Here is a 20,586-nt window from a genome sequence, read left to right on the forward strand (position 1 = left end):
TTCTCAAGCCTGTGGTTTTAATTAAAGTGGATTTTTAATTTAAATACTAAAAATATATAATTCTATACAGGGAGTGCAGAATTATTAGGCAAATGAGTATTTTGACCACATCATCCTCTTTATGCATGTTGTCTTACTCCAAGCTGTATAGGCTCGAAAGCCTACTACCAATTAAGCATATTAGGTGATGTGCATCTCTGTAATGACAAGGGGTGTGGTCTAATGACAACACCCTATATCAAGTGTGCATAATTATTAGGCAACTTCCTTTCCTTTGGCAAAATGGGTCAAAAGAAGGACTTGACAGGCTCAGAAAAGTCAAAAATAGTGAGATATCTTGCAGAGGGATGCAGCACTCTTAAAATTTCAAAGCTTCTGAAGCGTGATCATCGAACAATCAAGCGTTTCATTCAAAATAGTCAACAGGGTCGCAAGAAGCGTGTGGAAAAACCAAGGCGCAAAATAACTGCCCATGAACTGAGAAAAGTCAAGCGTGCAGCTGCCAAGATGCCACTTGCCACCAGTTTGGCCATATTTCAGAGCTGCAACATCACTGGAGTGCCCAAAAGCACAAGGTGTGCAATACTCAGAGACATGGCCAAGGTAAGAAAGGCTGAAAGACGACCACCACTGAACAAGACACACAAGCTGAAACGTCAAGACTGGGCCAAGAAATATCTCAAGACTGATTTTTCAAAGGTTTTATGGACTGATGAAATGAGAGTGATTCTTGATGGGCCAGATGGATGGGCCCGTGGCTGGATTGGTAAAGGGCAGAGAGCTCCAGTCCGACTCAGACGCCAGCAAGGTGGAGGTGGAGTACTGGTTTGGGCTGGTATCATCAAAGATGAGCTTGTGGGGCCTTTTCGGGTTGAGGATGGAGTCAAGCTCAACTCCTAGTCCTACTGCCAGTTTCTGGAAGACACCTTCTTCAAGCAGTGGTACAGGAAGAAGTCTGCATCCTTCAAGAAAAACATGATTTTCATGCAGGACAATGCTCCATCACACGCGTCCAAGTACTCCACAGCGTGGCTGGCAAGAAAGGGTATAAAAGAAGAAAATCTAATGACATGGCCTCCTTGTTCACCTGATCTGAACCCCATTGAGAACCTGTGGTCCATCATCAAATGTGAGATTTACAAGGAGGGAAAACAGTACACCTCTCTGAACAGTGTCTGGGAGGCTGTGGTTGCTGCTGCACGCAATGTTGATGGTGAACAGATCAAAACACTGACAGAATCCATGGATGGCAGGCTTTTGAGTGTCCTTGCAAAGAAAGGTGGCTATATTGGTCACTGATTTGTTTTTGTTTTGTTTTTGAATGTCAGAAATGTATATTTGTGAATGTTGAGATGTTATATTGGTTTCACTGGTAAAAATAAATAATTGAAATGGGTATATATTTGTTTTTTGTTAAGTTGCCTAATAATTATGCACAGTAATAGTCACCTGCACACACAGATATCCCCCTAAAATAGCTATAACTAAAAACAAACTAAAAACTACTTCCAAAACTATTCAGCTTTGATATTAATGAGTTTTTTGGGTTCATTGAGAACATGGTTGTTGTTCAATAATAAAATTAATCCTCAAAAATACAACTTGCCTAATAATTCTGCACTCCCTGTATATAAACAACTAAACCATTAAAATGAAGTTAAGGAGAGGGAAAGACAGAAGAGAGAGAGAGAGTTTTGGTTTCCCAATTTTATTCTCAATTCAAGAGGGTCTGGCCTATCACATGCCAGTCAAAGGCTAATGGGAGTGTCTTTAAAACCAAGATTTAATACCTAGCCTAAGAGACAAAGGTGTATCTGGGGGAAGGGATTTTAATAACAGCTAGGTGAGTATTCCATGGGATAAAATCTGTAATCTATGTCACCACAAATCCACTTACCCTCACCCATCTTTATCTCTCTCAGTTGTCTCTCAGACCACATTATCTTACTCATCCTACCGTCTCTCAACCCCTCATATATGCAAACACTCATGCAAATAATCACAGATTCAATAAAAATTACTGTTTGTTTAAAGGGAACACAAAAATGTTCTTTCATGATTCAGATATGATTTTAAACAACTTTCTAATTTACTTGTATTATCAATTTTCCTTCATTCTCTTGGTATCTTTATTGAAACGCAGAAGCGTGTGCTTAGGAGCCAGCCCTTTTATGGAGCACTTAATGGCAGCAGTTTTGCAAGAATGTTATTGATTTGGGAGAGCACTAGATGGCAGCACTATTTCCTGGTAAATTGAAAAGAGAATGCGGAATTCCTCAAAATGTGAAAATAAAAAGTTTAATGCTTTATTAGGTCAAAAACATTAAAAGCACAATTAACATGGAAGGGTTAAGAAACCGCCTAACTGACAAGCATTAGCGTTTCGGCCATAGCCTTATTCATTCTGTTTTCAATGTACCTACTACTTGCCGGTTTCACCAGGAATCCCTGTTGGAGCTATCACTAATTAAATTATGTGGCAACTATTTATTAATTGATTTGGCAGTGTGTGAGAGTATCTTTTGGCCAGCAAACGTCATGTCATGTGTCCTATGATCAGTGACGCACCTGCACAGCGCAACTAATACGGAACCCGAGGGAGGAATTAGGACGAGCGGCGCTTGGCTGTTTAGAGTTCCAAGAGTCTCTTCAGTAAAATTGAAAGAGAGGAGCCTTGGACCCCCGCAGTCGTCTGACCCCCACTGGAGTACCGAGTGAGTACGCCTGTCTAGACAAGCTTGAGATAGTTCCGATTTGAACTTTACAGCTTATTGTGCTGTTTTGGTGTTGGATCATACTGACTGTTAAGGAGATCGACTAGACTGCCTTTTATATGTATATACATGTTCTTGGAGCCCAAGTATTTACTTATCTCAAGTGGGTTTTACTGAGGCCAATATTATGGTATACACTCTGGCACACACTCTGACTATTTGCTAATACGTCCTTAGTGAGCCACCTTTATATTACTCAATATTTTGGGACTGTAGGTTCTAACCAGCTAGCATCTTATGTCTTCCCTTTAGCACTATTTCCTGCCATGTAAGCACTCTAGATGCCTACCTAGGTATCTCTTCAACACAGAATATCATGGGAACAAAGCAAATTTGATAATAGAAGTACATTTTTAAAAAGGTATGCTCTGTCTGAATCATAAAAGAAATGTTTTGGGTTTCATATATTTTTAATAAAATAAAATGTTTACATGTGTTTGTAATATGTGTTATGTCTGTTTGTGTATTGTAATTTTATAAAAAATCATTTTGTATGTAAGAAACCAAGAAAAAAGTATGTATTTTTCTGAAATTGAGGCCTGCCACTCCACTTCTCATAAATCATCTATGCAGCTAAAATGCAGGTGGTTTCCTAGGGTCGAACAATGTATCACGTTGTGATGATTTTCTTTCCCGTTGGCTATGGAGGTCTGCAAAAGTAAAAATCCCCTAAATGAAAATGCATTTGTGAATTTAGTAAAAGGGCCATAATAGTCGAAAAAACATAATTTATGTAAGAACTTACCTGATAAATTCATTTCTTTCATATTAGCAAGAGTCCATGAGCTAGTGACGTATGGGATATACATTCCTACCAGGAGGGGCAAAGTTTCCCAAACCTCAAAATGCCTATAAATACACCCCTCACCACACCCACAATTCAGTTTAACGAATAGCCAAGAAGTGGGGTGATAAAAAAGTGCGAAAGCATATAAAATAAGGAATTGGAATAATTGTGCTTTATACAAAATCATAACCACCACAAAAAAAGGGCGGGCCTCATGGACTCTTGCTAATATGAAAGAAATGAATTTATCAGGTAAGTTCTTACATAAATTATGTTTTCTTTCATGTAATTAGCAAGAGTCCATGAGCTAGTGACGTATGGGATAATGACTACCCAAGATGTGGATCTTTCCACACAAGAGTCACTAGAGAGGGAGGGATAAAATAAAGACAGCCAATTCCTGCTGAAAATAATCCACACCCAAAATAAAGTTTAACGAAAAACATAAGCAGAAGATTCAAACTGAAACCGCTGCCTGAAGTACTTTTCTACCAAAAACTGCTTCAGAAGAAGAAAATACATCAAAATGGTAGAATTTAGTAAAAGTATGCAAAGAGGACCAAGTTGCTGCTTTGCAGATCTGGTCAACCGAAGCTTCATTCCTAAACGCCCAGGAAGTAGATACTGACCTAGTAGAATGAGCTGTAATTCTCTGAGGCGGAATTTTACCCGACTCAACATAGGCAAGATGAATTAAAGATTTCAACCAAGATGCCAAAGAAATGGCAGAAGCTTTCTGGCCTTTCCTAGAACCGGAAAAGATAACAAATAGACTAGAAGTCTTACGGAAAGATTTCGTAGCTTCAACATAATATTTCAAAGCTCTAACAACATCCAAAGAATGCAACGATTTCTCCTTAGAATTCTTAGGATTAGGACATAATGAAGGAACCACAATTTCTCTACTAATGTTGTTGGAATTCACAACTTTAGGTAAAAATTCAAAAGAAGTTCGCAACACCGCCTTATCCTGATGAAAAATCAGAAAAGGAGACTCACAAGAAAGAGCAGATAATTCAGAAACTCTTCTAGCAGAAGAGATGGCCAAAAGGAACAAAACTTTCCAAGAAAGTAATTTAATGTCCAATGAATGCATAGGTTCAAACGGAGGAGCTTGAAGAGCTCCCAGAACCAAATTCAAACTCCAAGGAGGAGAAATTGACTTAATGACAGGTTTTATACGAACCAAAGCTTGTACAAAACAATGAATATCAGGAAGAATAGCAATCTTTCTGTGAAAAAGAACAGAAAGAGCAGAGATTTGTCCTTTCAAAGAACTTGCGGACAAACCCTTATCTAAACCATCCTGAAGAAACTGTAAAATTCTCGGTATTCTAAAAGAATGCCAAGAAAAATGATGAGAAAGACACCAAGAAATATAAGTCTTCCAGACTCTATAATATATCTCTCGAGATACAGATTTACGAGCCTGTAACATAGTATTAATCACGGAGTCAGAGAAACCTCTTTGACCAAGAATCAAGCGTTCAATCTCCATACCTTTAAATTTAAGGATTTCAGATCCTGATGGAAAAAAGGGCCTTGTGACAGAAGGTCTGGTCTTAACGGAAGAGTCCACGGTTGGCAAGAGGCCATCCGGACAAGATCCGCATACCAAAACCTGTGAGGCCATGCCGGAGCTACCAGCAGAACAAACGAGCATTCCTTCAGAATCTTGGAGATTACTCTTGGAAGAAGAACTAGAGGCGGAAAGATATAGGCAGGATGATACTTCCAAGGAAGTGATAATGCATCCACTGCCTCCGCCTGAGGATCCCGGGATCTGGACAGATACCTGGGAAGTTTCTTGTTTAGATGGGACGCCATCAGATCTATTTCTGGAAGTTCCCACATTTGAACAATCTGAAGAAATACCTCTGGGTGAAGAGACCATTCGCCCGGATGCAACGTTTGGCGACTGAGATAATCCGCTTCCCAATTGTCTACACCTGGGATATGAACCGCAGAGATTAGACAGGAGCTGGATTCCGCCCAAACCAAGATTCGAGATACTTCTTTCATAGCCAGAGGACTGTGAGTCCCTCCTTGATGATTGATGTATGCCACAGTTGTGACATTGTCTGTCTGAAAACAAATGAACGATTCTCTCTTCAGAAGAGGCCAAAACTGAAGAGCTCTGAAAATTGCACGGAGTTCCAAAATATTGATCGGTAATCTCACCTCCTGAGATTCCCAAACTCCTTGTGCCGTCAGAGATCCCCACACAGCTCCCCAACCTGTGAGACTTGCATCTGTTGAAATTACAGTCCAGGTCGGAAGCACAAAAGAAGCCCCCTGAATTAAACGATGGTGATCTGTCCACCATGTTAGAGAGTGTCGAACAATCGGTTTTAAAGATATTAATTGAGATATCTTCGTGTAATCCTTGCACCATTGCTTCAGCATACAGAGCTGAAGAGGTCGCATGTGAAAACGAGCAAAGGGGATCGCGTCCGATGCAGCAGTCATAAGACCTAGAATTTCCATGCATAAGGCTACCGAAGGGAATGATTGTGACTGAAGGTTTCGACAAGCTGTAATCAACTTTAGACGTCTCTTGTCTGTTAAAGACAGAGTCATGGACACTGAATCCATCTGGAAACCCAGAAAGGTTACCCTTGTCTGAGGAATCAAAGAACTTTTTGGTAAATTGATCCTCCAACCATGATCTTGAAGAAACAACACAAGTCGATTCGTATGAGATTCTGCTAAATGTAAAGACTGAGCAAGTACCAAGATATCGTCCAAATAAGGAAATACCACAATACCCTGTTCTCTGATTACAGACAGCAGGGCACCGAGAACCTTTGTAAAAATTCTTGGAGCTGTAGCTAGGCCAAACGGCAGAGCCACAAATTGGTAATGCTTGTCCAGAAACGAGAATCTCAGGAACTGATAATGATCTGGATGAATCGGAATATGCAGATATGCATCCTGTAAATCTATCGTGGACATATAATTCCCTTGCTGAACAAAAGGTAAGATAGTCCTTACAGTTACCATCTTGAACGTTGGTATCCTTACATAACGATTCAATATTTTTAGATCCAGAACTGGTCTGAAAGAATTCTCCTTCTTTGGTACAATGAAGAGATTTGAATAAAACCCCATCCCCTGTTCCGGAACTGGAACTGGCATAATTACTCCAGTCAACTCTAGATCTGAAACACATTTCAGAAATGCTTGAGCTTTTACTGGATTTACTGGGACACGGGAAAGAAAAAATCTCTTTGCAGGAGGTCTCAACTTGAAACCAATTCTGTACCCTTCTGAAACAATGCTCTGAATCCAAAGATTGTGAACAGAATTGATCCAAATTTCCTTGAAAAAACGTAACCTGCCCCCTACCAGCTGAGCTGGAATGAGGGCCGCACCTTCATGTGGACTTAGAAGCAGGCTTTGCCTTTCTAGCTGGCTTGGATTTATTCCAGACTGGAGATGGTCTCCAAACTGAAACTGCTCCTGAGGATGAAGGATCAGGCTTTTGTTCTTTGTTGAAACGAAAGGAACGAAAACGATTATTAGCCCTGTTTTTACCTTTAGATTTTTTATCCTGTGGTAAAAAAGTTCCTTTCCCACCAGTAACAGTTGAAATAATGGAATCCAACTGAGAACCAAATAATTTGTTACCCTGGAAAGAAATGGAAAGTAAAGTTGATTTAGAAGCCATATCAGCATTCCAAGTTTTAAGCCATAAAGCTCTTCTAGCTAAAATAGCTAGAGACATAAACCTGACATCAACTCTGATAATATCAAAAATGGCATCACAGATAAAATTATTAGCATGCTGAAGAAGAATAATAATATCATGAGAATCACGATGTGTTACTTGTTGCGCTAAAGTTTCCAACCAAAAAGTTGAAGCTGCAGCAACATCAGCCAAAGATATAGCAGGTCTAAGAAGATTACCTGAACACAGATAAGCTTTTCTTAGAAAGGACTCAATTTTCCTATCTAGAGGATCCTTAAACGAAGTACCATCTGACGTAGGAATAGTAGTACGTTTAGCAAGGGTAGAAATAGCCCCATCAACTTTAGGGATCTTGTCCCAAAATTCTAATCTGTCAGACGGCACAGGATATAATTGCTTAAAACGTTTAGAAGGAGTAAATGAATTACCCAAATTATCCCATTCTTTGGAAATTACTGCAGAAATAGCATTAGGAACAGGAAAAACTTCTGGAATAACCACAGGAGCTTTAAATACCTTATCTAAACGTTTAGAATTAGTATCAAGAGGACCAGAATCCTCTATTTCTAAAGCAATTAGAACTTCTTTAAGTAAAGAACGAATAAATTCCATTTTAAATAAATATGAAGATTTATCAGCATCAACCTCAGAGACAGAATCCTCTGAACCAGAGGAGTCATCAGAATCAGAATGATGATGTTCATTTAAAAATTCATCTGTAGGGAGAGCTGTTTTAAAAGATTTTTTACGTTTACTAGAAGGAGAAATAACAGACATAGCCTTCTTTATGGATTCAGAAACAAAATCTCTTATATTATCAGGAACATTCTGCACCTTAGATGTTGAGGGAACTGCAACAGGCAATGGTACTTTACTAAAGGAAATATTATCTGCTTTAACAAGTTTGTCATGACAATCAATACAAACAACAGCTGGAGAAATAGCTACCAAAAGTTTACAGCAGATACACTTAGCTTTGGTAGATTCAGCACTTGACAGCGATTTTCCTGTAGTATCTTCTGGCTCAGATGCAACGTGAGACATCTTGCAATATGTAAGAGAAAAAACAACATATAAAGCAAAATTGATCAAATTCCTTAAATGACAGTTTCAGGAATGGGAAAGAATGCCAAAGAACAAGCTTCTAGCAACCAGAAGCAATAAAAAATGAGACTTAAATAATGTGGAGACAAAAGTGACGCCCATATTTTTTCGCGCCAAATAAGACGCCCACATTATTTGGCGCCTAAATGCTTTTTGGCGCCAAAAATGACGCCACATCCGGAACGCCGACATTTTTGGCGCGAAATAACGTCAAAGAATGACGCAACTTCCGGCGACACGTATGACGCCGGAAACGGAAATAGAATTTTTGCGCCAAAAAAGTCCGCGCCAAGAATGACGCAATAAAATGAAGCATTTTCAGCCCCCGCGAGCCTAACAGCCCACAGGGAAAAAGTCAAATTTTAAGGTAAGAAAAAATGGTCAAATCAAAATGCATTATCCCAAATATGAAACTGACTGTCTGAAAATAAGGAAAGTTGAACATTCTGAGTCAAGGCAAATAAATGTTTGAATACATATATTTAGAACTTTATAAACAAAGTGCCCAACCATAGCTTGGAGTGTCACAGAAAATAAGACTTACTTACCCCAGGACACTCATCTACATATAGCAGATAGCCAAACCAGTACTGAAACGAGAATCAGCAGAGGTAATGGTATATATAAGAGTATATCGTCGATCTGCAAAGGGAGGTAAGAGATGAATCTCTACGACCGATAACAGAGAACCTATGAAATAGACCCCTTAGAAGGAGATCACTGCATTCAAATAGGCAATACTCTCCTCACATCCCTCTGACATTCACTGCACGCTGAGAGGAAAACCGGGCTCCAACTTGCTGCGGAGCGCATATCAACGTAGAATCTAGCACATGAAAGAAATGACATGCTCTAATTTGTTAGCGTATGCCATTTTACTACACTACACTACTGTGTAGGGTCCACTCAGTACAAGCAGTGGTCCACAGGTCCCAAGCAGCACTTTTACTGTGTGTTTAAACCCTTTTCATAATTAGAGCATGTAATATTATACTATGGCCTTTAATCCAGTTTAAGAAATTCTGAAGTTTTTTGTTTTTTTAAACTATCAACTCATGCAGGCTAGTTCAAACATTCAAACAGATGCCCATTAAATGGATTGGAATGCTGATGGTAGGACTGAAAAAAAAATAGCTTATGTAGAATGATGATTTTATGCCACAAACTCAAAAGCCTTGGGGGTCAATTTATCAAGCTCCGTACAGAGCTTAATGCCCCGTGTTTAAGACTGCTGCTCCGTAACCTGTCCGCCTGCTAGCGGCCGATTGGTCATGAATCTGCAGGGGGCGGCATTGCACCAGCAGTTCACAAGAACTGCTGGTGCAATGATAAATTCCATCAGCATATGCATTTTTCTGATACGCTCCATCATATCATGTCCGTCCACACATTAATAAATATACCCCTTAGACTGAAGCAATTCCTAAATAACTGATAGTTGCTGAATCTCAAGAAATTACAGTTCACCTTTAATATAGGCGGCCTGTCCAGTCTTCTTGCTGTCTCCCAACCATCTCCCATGTCATCTGCTCTTCCCACTCCTGGAAAAGTAAATAAGCACATTCACTTTTAATATATACAGTATTTCAACTTTTCAAACTTAATCTAATTTATCATTTGCATTATACTTGATAATTCCTTTATTTTTTTTCCTTTTCTGGAACAATTAATAATGGTGATTGTTATTCCATTACCAACAATGGGCCCACAACATCTCTACGCCCATCAAGGCTACCAAAAGTTAAAATTCCCCAGCATGCATACTATTTGGCAATTACATACAGTATTTCCCTGTGTTTGTTCCCAAAAGTTTGTTGGAATATTTTGTTGCCTTCAGAGGCTTAACTAGAACTCACTGGTCCCCAGGGCAAAGCCTGTGGCAGGGCCCCCTCTTTTGAACAGCACCCCTTTCCAAAGCATAGGTAATGAGCAATACACTAAAACACATATACATATACATATATCCAAATACACACACATATACACGCACAAACACATGCATACATACAGTAATATGCAAAGTCTAAAAGATGTGCTTAGAGCCAAGGAAGGTCACACTAAATACTGACTTTGGTTGGAATAAGCCATTCTGTTCTGAAAATTGTGTTTTTTTATATATTTTGTGTATATATTTCCTGTATTTTCTGTTTGTATCTTAATAAAGAGAGCGAAAAATGAATATGAATGGTCATTAAAACTTTGCAAAAACAACAAATCTAATGGTGGCCTAAGACTTTTGCACAGTACTGTATATCATGTTCATTGGTGGATCAATACCTTGGAGCAGCCTTTTTTTGACCATTTGTTCTTTTCACAGAGGATACTGCTTAAAAAGGGTAATCTGTAAAATACCAGGCAGTCCTCCTCTGAATGAGGAATATGGCAACCCCAGATGATTGCTTCAGCCATCTGTGGGTCTCATCTGGGACGTACAGCCATATTCCTCAAAGCACTTTGGGCAGGGAACCCTTGTCTCTATCTTTCTCTTTATGTTTGATGGTCAATGCCATTCCTTTTCAATCTCGTTATTCTAGCTGAGTCTGCTTTTATAGAATATGGAATACAGATTTTAGGTATGTGTAAAACACACACCAAAGCAGCGCAATGATCTGGAAATAACAGATGGAATACTCTATATTAAAAATAAATAACAATATCTGACAATTATATATATATATAGTTGTGCAAGATTATAAAGCAACAACACAAAGTCCAAAGAATTGTTTTAGGTATAAGGACAGTCCTTGATATTTATTCCAAAAATATATTAATAAATGAAATGAAGCAAAGGATCCAGCAGCTCCTCTGGAACAGGTGATTCCACAGACCTTGGTTGCAAACACGTTTTTCTCTAAAAATAGAGAAGAGAAGAGCGCAGACTCAAATGCAGAGTAACATCAATTTAATAATACACACGACAAATGGCCACTTACAAAATAAAAATATAAAATCAGCATATATATGAAATAAAACCATAGACTTATCGTCTCATGCCAGCATTCATCTGTGTTGATGAGATGTCAGAGTCAGCTTGTCCCTTTGTATCCTCTTTGGTATTGCCAGATTCAGGTATGTCAGAGTGGGTCCTTGAGGAGTTACCTCCAAACAAAGTTCATAAGGCCACAATCATAAAGCCAATTGTGGGCCAAAGTTCTGAATCGATATTACAAGTGGTGACAAGTGAAATGGCAAGCTAAGTGTGCGTTATAGCTAAAAATACAAACCGTTCCTCGGCTCTTTTAACCTCCAAGCTCGTAGCTGCAGACTTAGAGCTGGGGCGGCTTCACAGGAACGATAAGCTCAAAGGGTGGGCGGGCAGTGGGCGGTTCTCTACGCGTTTCGTCACGTCTCGGCGTGACTTTCTCAAGAGTGCTATGTGAGGGGGGCGGGGAGGCTCTTATGAAGAGGAGTGTGACTGCACACACCCTCTTTTTTGACCAATCATATACGGTAAAACACGAGAATATTTGATAATAGAAAACTGCATAGTGTTATAACGAACAAGAATTGATTAATATACAATATCATAATAATACATTCATAATACATTATCATATCGACTATTATATAAAACAAATATATACATGGTACCAAACGATAAAAACATGACAAATTTTAAGTTCATACTAAAGTACTAAAAATAACTGAACAATCAGGTACTAAAAAGCTATATAAATATATATATAAAACAAAGTAAATTACGCATCCACACATAATAAATGCATCTAATATATATATATGTATATCAAAGATAAAAACACACCATTGATATTAAGAAATAGTGTATGAATTTATAAAAAAGCCTGCAAATCAATTTCTATATTAAGTCCATTAGGCTCCAAACAATTGAGACTTTTAATCCAATATGTTTCCTGTTGTCTGAGTTTTAAGAGCCTATTGGTATCCCATGCATTAGGTTTTATCCACTCTATAATTTTAACTGAAAGATCTTGGGGATTTTGATTATGGTGGATTTTGAAATGGCGAGACACACTATGATTATCAAAGCCAGATATGATATTGTTTACATGTTCTCTAATTCTATACTTTATTTTCCTTTTCGTGCGCCCTACATAGATATGGCCACATTTGCAGACTAATTGATAAACCACATATGTGGTGTGACATGTGTATCTGTCTTTGCAAGCATAATGTTTACTGTTGTTGTAGTTGGAAAAATTGGTGCTGTCTTGGTCTATTAAGGGGCATAAGACACAATCAATCTTTTTGCATGGATATAGACCATTTTTCCCCCCACACCATTTGTTAAGAGAAATGGAATGTTTTTTATTATTTCTTAATTTAGTGGGAGCAATATAGTTTTTGATGTCTTTACTTTTCTTAAAAATAACCTGTGGTTTATCTTCCAAAATGTGATTAAGAACGGGGTCTAGTTTTAATACATTCCAATGTTTTCTCAAAATATTCTTTATTTTGAAATGCTGATTATTGTATTGTGTTACAAATTTAGGTTGATTACTTTTAATTGTATTTTTGTATTTGGGTACACTGGTCTTATTCAAAAGAGAATTTCTATCCATCATATCTACTTTCGCTTTACTTTCCTTAAGAAGGTCCATACTGTAACCCTTCTCTCTGAATTTATCTATTAGGATGTCTGATTCTTTATGATAATCTTCTGAAGTAGTGCAATTGCGTCTTATTCTTTGGAATTGACCCAAAGGAATATTGTTTTTCCACTGTCTCAAATGGCTACTTTTAATGTTTAGTAGACTATTTCTCTCAGTAGGTTTCCGGTAGTTTCTAACGGCTACTTTTTTAGTGGATGCATCGTGATAGAGAATAAGATCCAGAAAAGAAAGAGAGACAGGTGATTGTTCCAATGTGAAATTGAGATTATATGTGTTGGTATTTATATAATTTAAAAAATCATCTATCCTATTTTGAGGACCTTGCCAGATGATGATAATATCATCTATGTACCGATGATATTTGGCAATGTCATCTTTAAATGGATTATTATTCCAAATAAGATGATCCTCAAAATGAGATACATATAAATTGGCATAGGATGGGGCGAAGGTTGTCCCCATCGCTGTGCCTTGATGTTGACGATAGTAGATGCCCTCAAATAAAAAATAATTATGATTTAAAATAAATGATATTCCTTCCAATAAAAATTCTATCTGTTTTTCTGCAAATTTATTCTTTCCCAACACATCTTTGATCGCTGCCAATCCTTTAGTATGGGGTATGCTTGTATAAAGGGAGGATATATCACACGTGATCCATATGTAATTATCGGCCCAAAGGGTGTCTTCATATTTATTTATCACGTCAATGGTGTCTCTGAGATAGGCTCTGGTGGATTTGACTATGGGTTGTAAATAGTTATCAATAAATTTGGATAGATTATCACACAGAGAGCCTATCCCAGAGACTATAGGTCTACCAGGGGGATTCAGTGAATCCTTATGGATTTTTGGCAGATGGTAAAAGCATGCAATTTTAGGTGCAACTTCATATAAATAATTATATTCATTGGTGTTTAAAATTCCCTCTAATTTAGCCAAGGATAAGAATTCAAACAATTCTTTTTTGTATTTTTCCGTTGGGTTAAAGGTTAACTTCTGATAAGTTTTAGAATCAGAGAGTAGGGTGTTAGCCTCTTTTAGGTAGTCGCACCTATTTTGTACGACAATGCCTCCCCCTTTGTCCGCCGCCCTAAAGACGACGTCTGTACATTTACTAAGATTATTTAAGGCCGCTCTTTCTGCCTTTGTTAAATTGTCTCTTATATTTGAAACATATGGTACTGATTTGTGTGAAAGCGATTCCAAATCTTTACAAACTAGTTTGTTAAATATTTTGATATACTCAGATTGTGAGTGTTGGGGATAAAAAATCGATTTTCTTTTCAAATCACAGTGTTTTATGGGAAAATCTACGAGCTTGGAGGTTAAAAGAGCCGAGGAACGGTTTGTATTTTTAGCTATAACGCACACTTAGCTTGCCATTTCACTTGTCACCACTTGTAATATCGATTCAGAACTTTGGCCCACAATTGGCTTTATGATTGTGGCCTTATGAACTTTGTTTGGAGGTAACTCCTCAAGGACCCACTCTGACATACCTGAATCTGGCAATACCAAAGAGGATACAAAGGGACAAGCTGACTCTGACATCTCATCAACACAGATGAATGCTGGCATGAGACGATAAGTCTATGGTTTTATTTCATATATATGCTGATTTTATATTTTTATTTTGTAAGTGGCCATTTGTCGTGTGTATTATTAAATTGATGTTACTCTGCATTTGAGTCTGCGCTCTTCTCTTCTCTATTTTTAGAGAAAAACGTGTTTTATAGAATATGGTTTTCCACTTTATCAGGTACCTGTGTCCACGGTCGGCTCCAAGGGGGGGGCATTGGGGGGCAATGCCCACCCAAATGGAATGCTATGCCCCCTCAAAAAATTTTGATATGATCATACGCTTTAAAAATAACAAATAAAATAATGAATTGTTATGTAATGCTGCATGCTGCGGGCGGAGTAAGCTGCCGAATTGTAAGGTTGCATCACGCATCTGTAAGGAGTGTCTTAACCTCTTATTTGGACGTTTTAAGTTAATTAGAGACTTTTTGGACTTGTCTTTAACCCTATTCTTTAACTCTATTCATTTTACCAAACTATCGTGAGTTACTCATTTTCTTAAACATTAGACCATGATAAGAATATGATTTATCATATAACTATAAGTCTATAAATAGCTACCAGCTTCTATCGACGACTCAAAAGTGCACTGTGATCTTAGGCCAGGCCTAAGATCACAGTGCACTTTTGAGGCGTCGATAGAAGCTGGTAGCCATTTAGACTTATATTTATATGATACAATCATATTCTTATAGGTTCACAGTACATAGGTTGTATTAAGCAGCCTGATATTCATTATGATATTCAGTTATTGCGAAACAGGTATAGCTAAATCTAATCTACAAAATTACCAGTACCTGAAAACCTAGTATCCTCACTGCTATTGCAAACAATGGGGTTAATTGCATTGGGGGGCAGGGGCGGACTGACAAGTTGGGCAAATCGGCCGACTTCCAAAAGGGGCCCCGCCCCATGCAACATAGTAGCTGGCTTTTTTTTCCTCTATTAAAAAAAAATTATTATGTTTTGTTTATTTTTGCCTTATTATTTTTTTTTTTGCGAGGGGGGGTGGAGGGTTGGCCCTCAGCAGCGTGTTGTGACTTGACTAAGTTGTATGTTTTAACTTAAGCAGGAGGAAGGAGCCGGTTAGCCTAGCGGTCGGAAAAAAATTGGGGTACATGGCTGTTTAGGGGACATTATTTATTTAATGGCTGTGTTTTAGTGCACTGCAAAGGATTTAGACTTCATTCTTTTACCTAGTGATTTAGCACATATTCTCCAAATGTTAATAGTGGGGGATAATCTAGCCAGAAGCTACACTTTCCTGCAGAATATGTAGATCTACTCTTATTTTGACTCTCATACATGCTATGTAAATGCGTGCCCCCTCGTGAAAAAAAATGCCCCCCATTTCATTCATTCTGGAGCCGACCCTGCCTGTGTCAATCATTTTTGTTCCAAAGTTTTTCAGAATAGAGTTAATTAATATTCCTATGGATTTTTTTCCCTTTATCATGATCATTGGGTCCCTGTGAAGAAACTTATCGGACCAGTTATTCAGGACGTCCAAGACACACAAGTAATTGGATCAGTTATTATATCAGAACAGAAAAGGGGCTATATACAGGTAAAAATCCCCAAATCCAGAATTATTATATTATAGTTGCGTGAGGGTAGAGGATGGCATTGCACAAGCATTCGCCTTCGCAACATATTTTACATTATTTGTCAAGATCCTTGCAAATCCTTAAGAATGATCAGATTTTTAGTGGATCCTAGTGTAACGTTACATTGACAACTTCATCTCTCTCTAAAGTTCTTTCTTTCTCTTGGACAGATGAGTTAAAACATTCAGAATGTTACTTAACTTTGATATATTATTATTCTGTTAAGAATTGTTTTGTGACCTAAATGGTGTTAATTTTACCTACTTTGTCTTGCAACCTTGCAATTTCAGTGATCTGTCTCAAAAATCCATTTGTTGCACTACATGAGTTTGGGTAGGAGTATTGGGATTTTTCATTGTCACATAAGAGACATAGATTTAATCAGCCAAACAGATTGAAGTTCAATCCAATTGGCTGATCCAATCAGCCAATCAGATTGAGCTTGCATTCTAATATGTGTCCTTCAAGGGCTTAGAAATTAGCATAGGAGCCTACCTAGGTTTAGCTTTCAACAAAGAATAGCAAGAAAACAAAGCAAATTTAATTATAAAAAATGTTTTAATCTTGTTTAAAATTGCATGAAAGTTTAATTTTGACTAGACTGTACTTTCAGAAGCAAATTCCTTGTGTCTTACTCTCTCCTCCACCAGAAATAAATCATCTAGAACTCGCTCATTTGGGGTGACTGACAGGTCCTGCTCTTACTTGATTGGTTGTACAAGAGCAGGGGCAGAAATGGAGTTTAATGCAATCCTAGATTTCTTTAAGCGATACTGCATCAGAAAAGGCTATTACGGGCATACATATACCGTATGTTCCTTAACGTATAGCTGCCTTATAAAGCCAATGAAAAGCCCCACATCCTTATGAGGCATCATCCAGACATAGCATGAAAATATCATAATTAAATGTAATCTAGACCCGACATATAATAAAACTAAACAACAAAACAATACAATACATATAAACCACAAATGACAAAGTAATAAACAATTGCTAGATAAATATGCAACCAAATCTCATTCATAAATGCCCTCTTAATTACTATAATCCCCATTTTATAATAAAAACAGAGAAGGGCTCAACCTGGGAATGAACAATAGCATACTAGCTTGTTCTATGGCTAGTTACCACCCAAGAAGCAGCCTCTTTTTGCTCAACATGTGCCTTTCACAGAGAACTTTCCTGTAGTATATCAGTCCAGTCCCAAAATACCAGGCAATCCCTCTCTGAACGAGAGAAACGGCAAAACCCCAGACGTACGTTTCGGCCTAGTATTGTGGGCCTTGTTAGTGAGTTGCAGCCATATCCCTCTAGGCACACTGAGCAAGGGGTCCACGTCTGGCTTCCCACATCACCCTTAGGAAGACCTCCCTCAGGGTCATAATTTGCATAAATAAAAACAGAGAAGCGCTCAACCTGGGAACGAACAATAGCATTATAGCTTGTTCTATGGCTAATTGCCACCCAAGAAGCAGCCTCTTTTGCTCAACATGTGCCTTTCACAGAGAACTTTCCTGTAGTATATCAGTCTGATCCTGACTAAACAGTGCAGTCCAGTCCCAAAATACCAGGCAATCCCTCTCTGAATGAGAGAAGCGGCAAAACCCCGGACGTACGTTTCGACCTAGTATTGTGGGCCTCGTTAGTGAGTTGCAGCCATATCCCTCTAGGCACACTGAGCAAGGGGTCCACGTCTGGCTTCCCACATCACCCTTAGGAAGACCTCCCTCAGGGTCATAATTTGCATAAATAAAAAGAGAGAAGCGCTCAACCTGGGAACGAACAATAGCATTATAGCTTGTTCTATGGCTAATTACCACCCAAGTAGCAGCCTCTTTCTGCTCAACATGTGCCTTTCACAGACAACTTCCCTGTAGTATATCAGTCTGATCCTGACTAAACAGTGCAGTCCAGTCCCGAAATACCAGGCAATCCCTCTCTTAACGAAACAAATGGCAAAACCCCAGATGTACGTTTCGGCCTATTGTGGGCCTCGTCACTGAGGACCCGTTGCTCAGTATGCCTAGAGGCATGCGTACATCTAGGGTTTTGCCATTTCTCTTATTCAGCGAGGGATTGCCTGGTATTTTGGGGCTGGACTGGACTGTTAAGTCAGGATCAGACTGATATGCTACAGGAAAGTTATTATCTGTGAAAGGCACATGTTGAGCAAAAAGAGGCTGCTTCTTGGGTGGTAACTAGCCATAGAACAAGCTTTTATGCTATTGTATTTGTAGAGCACCAACAGATTCTGCAGCACTACTAAACAAGCACCAGTCCCTAATAATATATACTAATCCCTAATGAGAAAATAAGGTAAATATTGTTGATGAAAAGATAATCATACAATTGTCATATTACTATTATAGTGTTTATACAGTGGTCTTTTTGGATTCCTTGAGAAAAGTCTATTTTGATATTTTAACTTTTATAAGCTATTTGGTTTACTTGATTTTAATGTGTAAGTCAACTATTTGATCCTTTTTGTTTAACTTTTTTTCATAGATTGTTGAATGGTAATAAACAATATAACAATGTACCTATGAGATTCCTTGGGTGTCCAAAATGTGCATCACTGAATCCCAGACACACGCCTCCATTGGCCATTGATAGTAAGTCTTCCAAAGAGTTTAGGCTACATGACGTCCAGTCTCTTTGTCCAACACCATAAACTTTAAAACGAGCTATGCCTCCATCTATCAGCATAAATACAGAAAAAATAGAAATACAAAAAATAAATGTATATAAAGTATATATATATATATATATATATATATATATATATATATATATATATATATATATAAAGTTTTTTTTGTTTGTTTTTATATGTTAAATGTTTTAATTTTTTTATTTTGGGCATTTGCAGTTAATGTTTTTAGCCATTTTTTTCAATTTATTTTTTCTTTGCTCTGAGCTTCAGCTGTTTTTGTCCACATTATTGCATCTTGCATTTGCAATACCAAACATCTACCACAAGATGTCAGCATAAACTGATAAGAATTGCACAGAATAAATGTGACACATTTGATTTATGTATTTATTTATTAGTTTTTTTGTTTGTTTATTTTGGGGCTAAATATATAAAGATGACGCATCAAATCATTATAACTTTAATGAAAGTAAATGTTACCAACTGGCAACTTAATATATACTAAATATCATATCCAATTTTAGAAATGCAGAACAAAGTAAACAAAACTTATTTTAGAATACTATTTAACAATTTAGGAGATCTAGCATACACTTAGTACTACATAATGTTCACTTACCTACTGATCAATAAATCATATGTTAAAGAGATATAACCGTACTAGACTTAAAGGGACCTTTTTTCTTTGGTGCATGGAAAAGAGAATAGTTATAAAAGAATTACAGTTTTAGGTATTGAGAAACAAATGTTTAACAGTGTAGAAAAAAAATCTAGTTTTTATACACGCGGAGCTTACCATGGTTGAGTTTCTTTTGAGTTGTGTACTATGTCTCTTACTTAGTCAACTAAACAGCTTTATTTAAACTTTTTTGGGACAATAAAATATGATTTACGTGTTTACATGGTGCACTTTCATATGTATGATATCATATTTAGGCCTAGATTTAGAGTTCGGCGGTAAAAGGGCTGTTAACGCTCCGCGGGTTTTTTTCTGGCCGCACCATAAATTTAACTCTGGTATCGAGAGTTCAAACAAATGCTGCGTTAGGCTCCAAAAAAGGAGCGTAGAGCATTTTTACCGCAAATGCAACTCTCGATACCAGAGTTGCTTACGGACGCGGCCGGCATCAAAAACGTGCTCGTGCACGATTCTCCCATAGGAAACAATGGGGCTGTTTGAGCTGAAAAAAAACCTAACACCTGCAAAAAAGCAGCGTTCAGCTCCTAACGCAGCCCCATTGTTTCCTATGGGGAAACACCTCCTAAGTCTGCACCTAACACCCTAACATGTACCCCGAGTCTAAACACCCCTAACCTTACACTTATTAACTCCTAATCTGCCGCCCCCGCTATCGCTGACCCCTGCATTACACTTTTAACCCCTAATCTGCCGCTCCGTAAACCGCCGCCACCTACGTTATCCCTATGTACCCCTAATCTGCTGCCCTAACATCGCCGACCCCTATGTTATATTTATTAACCCCTAATCTGCCCCCCACAACGTCGCCGACACCTGCCTACACTTATTAACCCCTAATCTGCCGAGCGGACCTGAGCGCTACTATAATAAAGTTATTAACCCCTAATCCGCCTCACTAACCCTATCATAAATAGTATTAACCCCTAATCTGCCCTCCCTAACATCGCCGACACCTACCTTCAATTATTAACCCCTAATCTGCCGACCGGAGCTCACCGCTATTCTAATAAATGTATTAACCCCTAAAGCTAAGTCTAACCCTAACACTAACACCCCCCTAAGTTAAATATAATTTTTATCTAACGAAATAA

The 20,586-nt window shown here is 38.1% G+C and overlaps 1 protein-coding gene across 1 annotated transcript in view; it reads right to left on the reverse strand.

The window, feature by feature from the left end:
- Positions 1-20,586, reverse strand: part of ALLC (allantoicase) — a 139,401-nt gene that overhangs the window by 44,052 nt on the left and 74,763 nt on the right. The window contains exons 8-9 of the mRNA XM_053709716.1: positions 18,683-18,838; positions 9,824-9,897 (exon numbers count right to left, since the gene is read on the reverse strand). Of these exons, the coding sequence (XP_053565691.1) occupies positions 9,824-9,897; positions 18,683-18,838 (230 nt within the window). The remainder of the gene's footprint in view (positions 1-9,823; positions 9,898-18,682; positions 18,839-20,586) is intronic.

This window comes from Bombina bombina, chromosome 4 (assembly GCF_027579735.1).
Source record: "Bombina bombina isolate aBomBom1 chromosome 4, aBomBom1.pri, whole genome shotgun sequence".
NCBI lineage: Eukaryota > Metazoa > Chordata > Amphibia > Anura > Bombinatoridae > Bombina > Bombina bombina.